General features: G+C 50.0%; 1 protein-coding gene across 1 annotated transcript; it reads left to right on the forward strand.

Moving 5' to 3' along the window:
* The first annotated feature begins 1,513 nt into the window (after nt 1–1,513).
* On the forward strand, nt 1,514–7,263 carry LOC105537313. The gene is made up of 5 exons (XM_011976892.1): nt 1,514–1,693; nt 3,874–3,987; nt 5,637–5,721; nt 6,221–6,532; nt 6,875–7,263. The coding sequence occupies exons 1-5, from the start codon at nt 1,514–1,516 to the stop codon at nt 7,111–7,113; spliced, it is 930 nt and encodes a 309-aa protein (XP_011832282.1). The 3' UTR covers nt 7,114–7,263.
* The last annotated feature ends 766 nt before the right edge of the window (nt 7,264–8,029 follow it).

Genomic DNA, 8,029 nt, shown 5'->3' on the forward strand with positions numbered 1-8,029 from the left:
CCTCCCAGGTTCAAGAGAGTCTCCTACCTCAGCCTCCCAAGTAGCTGGGATTACCAAGTAGCTGCATGTACCACCACACTAATTAAAAATATATATATTTTTAAAATTAATCCAGGGAAGCCTGTCCAGTGTCTGACCCGTGCAGATCTTCCTTCATGCAGACACACCCCATTACCTTACACTTCCGTTACTTTCAGTCACTCCCCCAGTATTCTACCCTGTTGCCCTTCTAGTTTCCAAAAATCCAGCCAAAATTCATCATATATTAATTTTTTACACTGAAACATTGAAACAGTATCCCCTAAATTAGATGATTTTCCCAAATGTTTAAAACTGAACACCTGGCCGGGCGCGGTGGCTCACGCCTGTAATCCCAGCACTTTGGGAGGCCGAGGCAGGTGGATCATGAGGTCAGGAGATCGAGACTATCTGGCTATGAAACCCCGTCTCTACTAAAAAAAATACAAAAAAATTAGCCAGGCGTGATGGTGGGCACCTGCAGTCCCAGTTACTTGGGAGGCTGAGGTAGGAGAATGGTGTGAACCTGGAAGGCGGAGCTTGCAGTGATCACGCCACTGCACTCCAGCCTGGGTGACAGAGCAAGATTCTGTCTCAAAAAAAAAAAAAACAAAAAACAGAAAACAAAAAAACTGAACACCCATGTTTCCTCACCCTTGAAAAGACAAGCAGCCCTGAAAATGTGTGAAAACCGTTTCTTTTAAATTCACACCCTCCTGTCTAATACATCTGAAAGCCCAAGAAGGCTTTCCTAAGTCAGGCCCCAATCTCCTGGCTTAGGCCCCAGAGCTGCCGTGGCACTTCCATCTGTCGTCAGAAATAAAACGGTCCCTGGCCTTCGGAGCCTCTTCAAGCTCAGCCTCTCAGCCCGGATTGTGCATCAGACCCACCTGGGACCCTCTGAGCTCCTGGTGCTCAGGATCACCCTGGATGGCCACACTGGAATCTCTGAGAAGGGACTCTCAGGGTGGTCACACCCTCTCTTTGGAGTGCTAGCCTGCAGCCTGGGCAGTTCTAATCTAATCTCCCACCTCCCAGGGGCCCAGTGAGGTGGGGCAGGACCAAGGTGGCCCCTGGACTCAGTGTAGTTCATGGCAAAGCCCATGACACTCGTTTAAGGCAAAGAGCTCATGCTTGACTAGTGTTAGAACCACCAGAGGACTTTTCACCACACAGTGACCAGCCCAGGATAACTGAAGTTGTACGACTGGAATTGGCCTTTGAGAAAGCCTTCCAGCGGATTCCATCGTAGAGTCAGGGCTGGGAAGCTGTCCTTTCACGGGATTCACCTGTACACACGATCCACAATTTCCCTGAATGCATAGGCCAGTGGGAGAGCTAGACTTGACCAGGGAGTTGTGTCGAAATGTACTGTGTCCAAGTTGAGGACAGCATGGTGAGGCAGCGCCTGTGAGGAGTGCCAGGGTTGGAGAAGGCCTCCATGCCCAGGGCGACGGGGACCTGCAGGAGGAGCGGGCCTGCTGGGTGACTGGTGATGGAGCAGAGCAACAAGCAGAAGCAGCAGACGCCGCAGGGCCACGCAGTGCCCGGTGTGTTCAGGAAATGGGAGAAGCCTGGAGCCCGGACAAACAGAGACAATCGGCTTGATCTGAAGCTGCCCCACAGCCATGGAATGAAGAACGTCTGCCCCGAAAAGTCACAGAAACAGGCTTGGGTGCATACCGAGGACAAGATAAGCAGGATCCCCATTAGAATGCAACAGCTGTGGCCTGTGGAAGGAACCTTGATGCCTGCACTATTTTAATTTCAGCATGAATAAAAAGTCAGTTAATGGTACTTATTTAGAAAATAGGGTATCAGGCCGGTTGCGATGGCTCATGCCTGTAATTCCAGCATTTTGGGAGGCCAAGGTGGGTGGATTACCTGAGGCCAGGAGTTCAAGACCAGCCTGGCCAACGTGGTGAAACCCTTCTCTACTAGAAATACAAGAGAAGCCCGGTGTGGAGGCACACGACTGTAATCCCAGCTACTTGGGCGGCTGAGGCAGGAGAATTGCTTGAAGCCAGGAGGCAGAGGTTGCAGTGAGCTGAGATTGCACCACTGTACTCCAGCTTGGGTGAGAGAGTGAGACTCTATCAGAAAAAAAAAAAAAAAAAAAAAAAGAAGGAATGAAAATCAGCTATCAATCATTTCTGATTGAGAAGAAGCTGTCATTGGGAATAAATAATTCAGGAATTATTTCTGCACTTCTGTTTTTGAAACAGCCTGGATGCAGTTGCTATTTATACCAAGGCAGAAACCCTGAAGATGAGTTGAATGGGAGGTGATGCTGGGGGTGAATACGCTGAGTGGAGGCTCCTGCTAGATGTAGAGCTGAGATGCCTAAAGTTTCTATTTGCCTCAAACAAGACAGAAGGCTCAAGCCTGGGGAAGAAGACGATGTTCATTAACATTTGGGGGAGAGGAAGGAATAACTGGTCAGATTTTTGTCTCAGATGGTCCCTGAGGCAGAGTGGGGGTGTATTGGACAGGCCCAAAGTGGGAAGCACAGAGAACAGTTTCCTGGACATATGGGCATCCGGAAACGGAGGCCTGAAATGTCTGTGGAAATGAAGAAAATGTGGTATTTTTAGACAACATGGAAAGAAGCAAAGATTAGTCTTAAGCCAATACACATGGAGTTTGTTCTGACTTAACAGGGTACCACTAGGCCAAGCATGGTGGCTCACACCTGCAATCTCAGCACTTTGGGAGGCCGAGGCAGAAGGATTGCTTGAAATGAAGAGTTCGCAATCAGCCTGAGCAACGTAGTGAGACCCCGTCGCTACAAAAAAAAAAAAAAAAAGCCAAGTATGGTGGCACAAGCACCTGTAGTAATCCTAGCTACTTGAGAGGCTGAGGCAGTAGGATCACTTAAGCCCAGGAGTTTGAGGCTGCAGTGAGCTATGATCATGCCACTGCACCTCAGACTGGGCAGCAGAGCAAGACCCTGCCTCTAAAAGTAAAACATGGGTAGAAATAAAGTACCAATCACTGTAAAGCCCCCTTTCCTGTCTTCTCAGATGCTGTCATGAGCTAAAAGCCATGAATCAGGATTGTGCCGAGTAGAGTGGAATCAATCCCAAGAGTTAAGATTTATTCTGAGGGGCATCCCTAATCCTGGACTGCATCTGAGATTCTGAAGCCAAAAACCAACCTAGGAGTTGTTTCCCTCCCATGCTGGGTACTCAGCACCCTCCTTCTCGGTCCCCACCATCACTTACTTTCCCAAACTATTAACCACCCTCCAATATCCCTCTCTGCTTCCTCACTTCTGTATATGCACATCTCAAGTCTGTCCTCTTGTCAGGAGAAAGCTCTGTTTGCCTCTCTCCTCCCTACCCTAAACTCCTTTTCAATCTAAGCTTCTCAGAGAGGGTCCCACATCCATAACTGCCATCCATGACGATCCATTCACCCTCACCCAGCTGAAGCCCAGTCTCTTCCCTGAATCCTTACATCACAGTTAATCCTCAGAGGCCAAACCCTAAGGACGTCGCTGACCATCAGCGCCAACTCAGGGAGAAGGGGTGATCTGTGGGAATGTAACAACCCGTCCCTTTGCCTTTGAAGATGCTGGGCTCAGAGACCCTCAGAACCCCTGCCGAGCTGATCTCCAATCTCCCTGTCGCAGTTATTCAATCATATTCTAGTCTGGATGAAGGGATTTTGCAGATGTGATTAAAGTACTAAATTAGTTTATCTTTAGTTAATCCAAAGCCTCAAGGTTGGGTGGGTCTAACCCAATCACATTTAGGATATTTAAACATGGTCGATCTGCACTGGCTTCAGAGACCTCCAGAAGCTCAGAGAAGCAAACACGTTTCCACACTCCGGCTCCCCCAACTCTCCTAGGTTCGGTCAGCGGAGACTAAGTACCAGTGTTCCGCCAACCCAGGAACAGAGCAGGCCCTGCAGGCGCAGCGAGAAGACAGATTCCCGGGAACGCACTCAGGAGGAAAAATGGAGGTAACTTTAAGGCAGCCCGATGCCTGTTTCGTGGGAGGGTGGCTGGGGTTGTCTTTTATTTCATCTCACAAGAATTTTTGCAGCCATTGAAATGTACGCTGTTCCTTTTTATTTTATTTATTTATTTTTTGAGACGGAGTCTCGCTCTGTCGCCCAGGCCGGAGTGCAGTGGCGCGATCTCGGCTCACCGCAAGCTCCAACTCCCGGGTTCACGCCATTCTCCTGCCTCAGCCTCCCGAGTAGCTGGGACCACAGGCGCCCGCCACCACGCCCGGCTCATTTTTTTTGTATTTTCAGTAGAGACAGGGTTTCAACGTGTGTTAGCCAGGATGGTCTGGATCTCCTAACATGATCCACCCGCCTGGGCCTCCCAAAGTGCTGGGATTACAGGCATGAGCCATCTTACCCTCGCAGGTGCCCGCTTCCTCTGTACGCTCAGCCACAGGCGTTCTCTAGTAGCTGTTTTGAAGTCTAGCTCTGCTAATTCCACCATCTGTGTCATTTCTTGGTCTCTTGATGGATTTTCTACCAGTGGTGAATTGTGTTTCTCTGTTTTGTTGTATGCCGGGCCATTGAAGGTAGGAGGCCAGCCCTGTGCATTTTACGTGATTAGGTGCCAAATGCTTCGTGTTCCTTTAACTAATGTTGGGCTTTTCTTTGTCATGCAGTTAAATTATTTGGAATTAGACTCATGTTTTGGGGGATCGTTTTGAATCTTTGTTAGTTGGTATGAGGAGAAACTTCAGTCTGTGGGTCATTTGACCCCACTGCTGAGGCCCTGCTCCCCCAGCACTCTCTTCAAAGGCCCTTGGACTAGGCAGACTTTTCACTCCAGCTGTGGAGACTCAGATTCTTCACCGCCCAGAGTGACCCCAGGAAGTTTTCAGCCTGGTCCTTTCTCGCGGTGCTTTCCCAGCCCGGGCAGTTTCGTCTCATTCATGCTCTGATCTCTGCTTGGACGGGGAACTTCCCAGTAGATCCACAGAGCTCTCTCCCTTCCCTCTCTCCACCCTCTCCTCAGTGCTGCTTCTGTGTCCTATACTTGCCACTGTGAGGTCCAGCAGACTCTCCCGAAGTTCCCAGCTCGGGAGAACACACATGCTCTGCTTGATTTCCCTCTCCCTGCTCTCCAGCCTGGGAACTGGATGCAGGTTTGAGCTGAGTACTTGTAGGAGCCCCAAGTCTTGTTTCCTGCCTTCACTCCACTGTCCCCTGCGCCCTTGTCCAGTGTCTAAAACCCCTGGGTTCATGTTGTTCGTCTGGCAGTTTACTTTTTAAATACAAGGGGAGCCAGTTGCAGTGGCTCACGCCTGTAATCCCAGCACTTTGGGAGACCAAGACAGGCTGAGACAGGCGGATCACTTGAGGTCAGGGGTTCGAGACCAGCCTGACTAACATGGTGAAACCCCGTCTCTACTAAAGAAACACAAAACATTAGCCAGGTGTGGTGGTGCGTGCCTGCAATCCCAGCTACTTGGGAGGCTGAAGCAGGAGAAGCACTTGAACCCAGGAGGCAGAAGTTGCAGTGAGCTGAGATCACACCACTGCACTCCAGCCTGGTGACAGAGCAAGACTCTGTCTCAAAAAAAAAAAAAAAAAGAGAGATTCTAATATGTAAATATTTATCTTTTTATTATTATTATTATTAGAAAGTAACACTTCCCACGGAAACTACCAGAAACATCCAGAAAATGAAGCAGAAAAATGCAGCCCAGGAATCAGAAAAGGCCTCAGGTATGGGGTCCTCAGAGTCTTATATGTAGTAGAGAAAATTTTCCAGCCCACCTCCGTCTTCTCGAGTCTGATATGCTCATCCCAGCCCCAAGAGGGGGCATCTCAAGGGATTCCAGGGCTGCCCTCAGCATCCCCCAAGCTCCCTGCCCACAGCCCAGGTGACAGTAAGAGGCCCCGCAGGGGTGGGATGTGAGTCCCACATCAGAGGAGCGCTCCCAGGCAGCAAATACGCCATCACACCCTGTCAGTATCCTCTGAGACATTTTAAGGAAGTTGAGCAAGACCCAGGCTCTCAGGTGCCTCCTTGCCTGTCCCAGTAACCGGATGTGTCAGGCATCAGGACTTAGGCAGATACCGAATCTCTCACTTCTCATTTGAGGTCCTATTATCTCCCGTAACTGAATAAAGTCAAGTTCGGACCTGTCCGTGTAGAGGCAGCATCCTGCACATGTGCCGGTGAGTTATGCCAAAGTACATCCATATTCCTCTTTCCTTCCAGTCCGGTCAATTAAACCTTGGAGTGACCAGGAAATCCAGAGTTTCCTGCAAGAATGGGAATTTCTTGAACGTGAAGTGTACAGGGTGAAGAAGAAGTATCACGTAGTATCAAAAACAATTGCCCAGCGTCTCAAGCAGAGAGGTATGAAGAAGAGCTGGCAGGAATGTCTCCAGATGCTAATAAGCTTGCAGGACTTATACTTCACTATTCAGGAGGCCAACCAGAGGCCAAGGTGCCTACCCTTGCCATGTCCTTATGGCGAGGCCCTGCACAGGATTCTGGGATACAGATGGAAAATCGGCGTCTTCTCAGGTTTGTGTGTTTTGTATTCATCTTCATAGTCCTTTAGTGACTGCCATTGGCTTCCTCCACCCCACCCCCACCATCCTTGTGCCCTGAGTAGAGCAGAGAATGACGAGACAGGCCCCTGCCCAGAGTCCCTGGCACACAGCACAGGGACTTGCTGCTCTGACGGGCTGCCTGCCTCTATTTTTCCTTTTTGTTCTTCCCCAAAGTAATAATGCTGAGGATTTTGTTCAGGGACTTGTTCAGAATGGACATGGCCCCGGGGCTGGGTGAGGTCACAGGCAAGGATTCAGGTACAGGGTGGGTGATGCCCTCACGAGCCCTCCATGTGTCTTCTGTCTCTCTCAGGTCCTCCCTGTGCAGATGCGGTTGACCTCGCACCTCCCCAGCACCAGCCCCAGGCCTGTGGCGTTCCCATAGCCGTTCAGGAGCTGACGTGGGCCCCGACACCTGTGATCTATGTGGAAAATCCTCCGGTACCCGAATGGGAGCCCTGGAACACGAATGGTCATGCTCCATATATGAATCCTGCTTTTCCCCCAGCAGCCCCAGGCCCCCTACCACAGTGGGCCATCTCTACTGACTGATCCAGATCTTGAAGACAATTAGAATCTGGATCCCGATTCTTCAGAAAGACTGAAAAGTAGCACAATCTGTGTATGTTAGTGCGTGACTCCTTCCCCTCCTCACCTGGTGCAATGAGAATAAATGTGGAATAAATGAACGACCGTGACCTCATCCCTTTCTGGCTTGTGCTTGTGGCTTGGGTTGAACCTCCAATTGTAGAGACACCACGGGACAGGGAGGGGGCTCAGCCCTCCGGTGACCTGGGACCCGTCCTTTCATTCCTGCATCATGCTTCCTGCATGGAAGCCCCTTTGTAGTAAGGGACAGCTTTTACCCCAGAGGTAACTGCTCAATCCTGCCTTCATTTCCTGGCTGTGTGACCATAGAAACCTTTTTTTTTTTGAGATAGAGCCTCACTTTGTTGCCCAGGCTGGAGTGCAGTGGTGTAATCTCCGCTCACTGCAACCTCCACCTCCTGGGTTCAAGCAATTCGCTGCCTCAGCCTCCCACGTAGTCGGGATTACAGGCGCCCGCTACCATGTCCAACTAATTTTTGTATTTTTAGTAGAAACGGAGTTTCACCATCTTGGCCAGGCTGCTCTTGAACTCCTGACCTCAGGTGATCCACTCCCCTTGGCCTCGCAAAATGCTGGGATTACAGGCGTGAGCCACTGCGCCCAGCCAGAACTTTTATTTCATGTTTCTGAGCCCCCAGATCCTCATATTAAAATTGAAGCTGATATCTTACTTCAGGAGATAGTTTTTGGATAAAAACACATACCTGGCATAATCACTCTGTGTTACGTTCATTTTCCCCCATTTCTCGGTGGTCTCATTGAGAAGTGAAGCCAGCTGGCTTCTGGGTGGGGTGGGGACTTGTAGAACTTTTCTGGCTAGTGAGAGGAGTGTAAATGCACCAATCAGTGCTCTGTGTCT

The sequence above is a fragment of the Mandrillus leucophaeus genome, unplaced genomic scaffold (genome assembly GCF_000951045.1).
Source record: "Mandrillus leucophaeus isolate KB7577 unplaced genomic scaffold, Mleu.le_1.0 Scaffold170, whole genome shotgun sequence".
NCBI classification, from domain to species: domain Eukaryota; kingdom Metazoa; phylum Chordata; class Mammalia; order Primates; family Cercopithecidae; genus Mandrillus; species Mandrillus leucophaeus.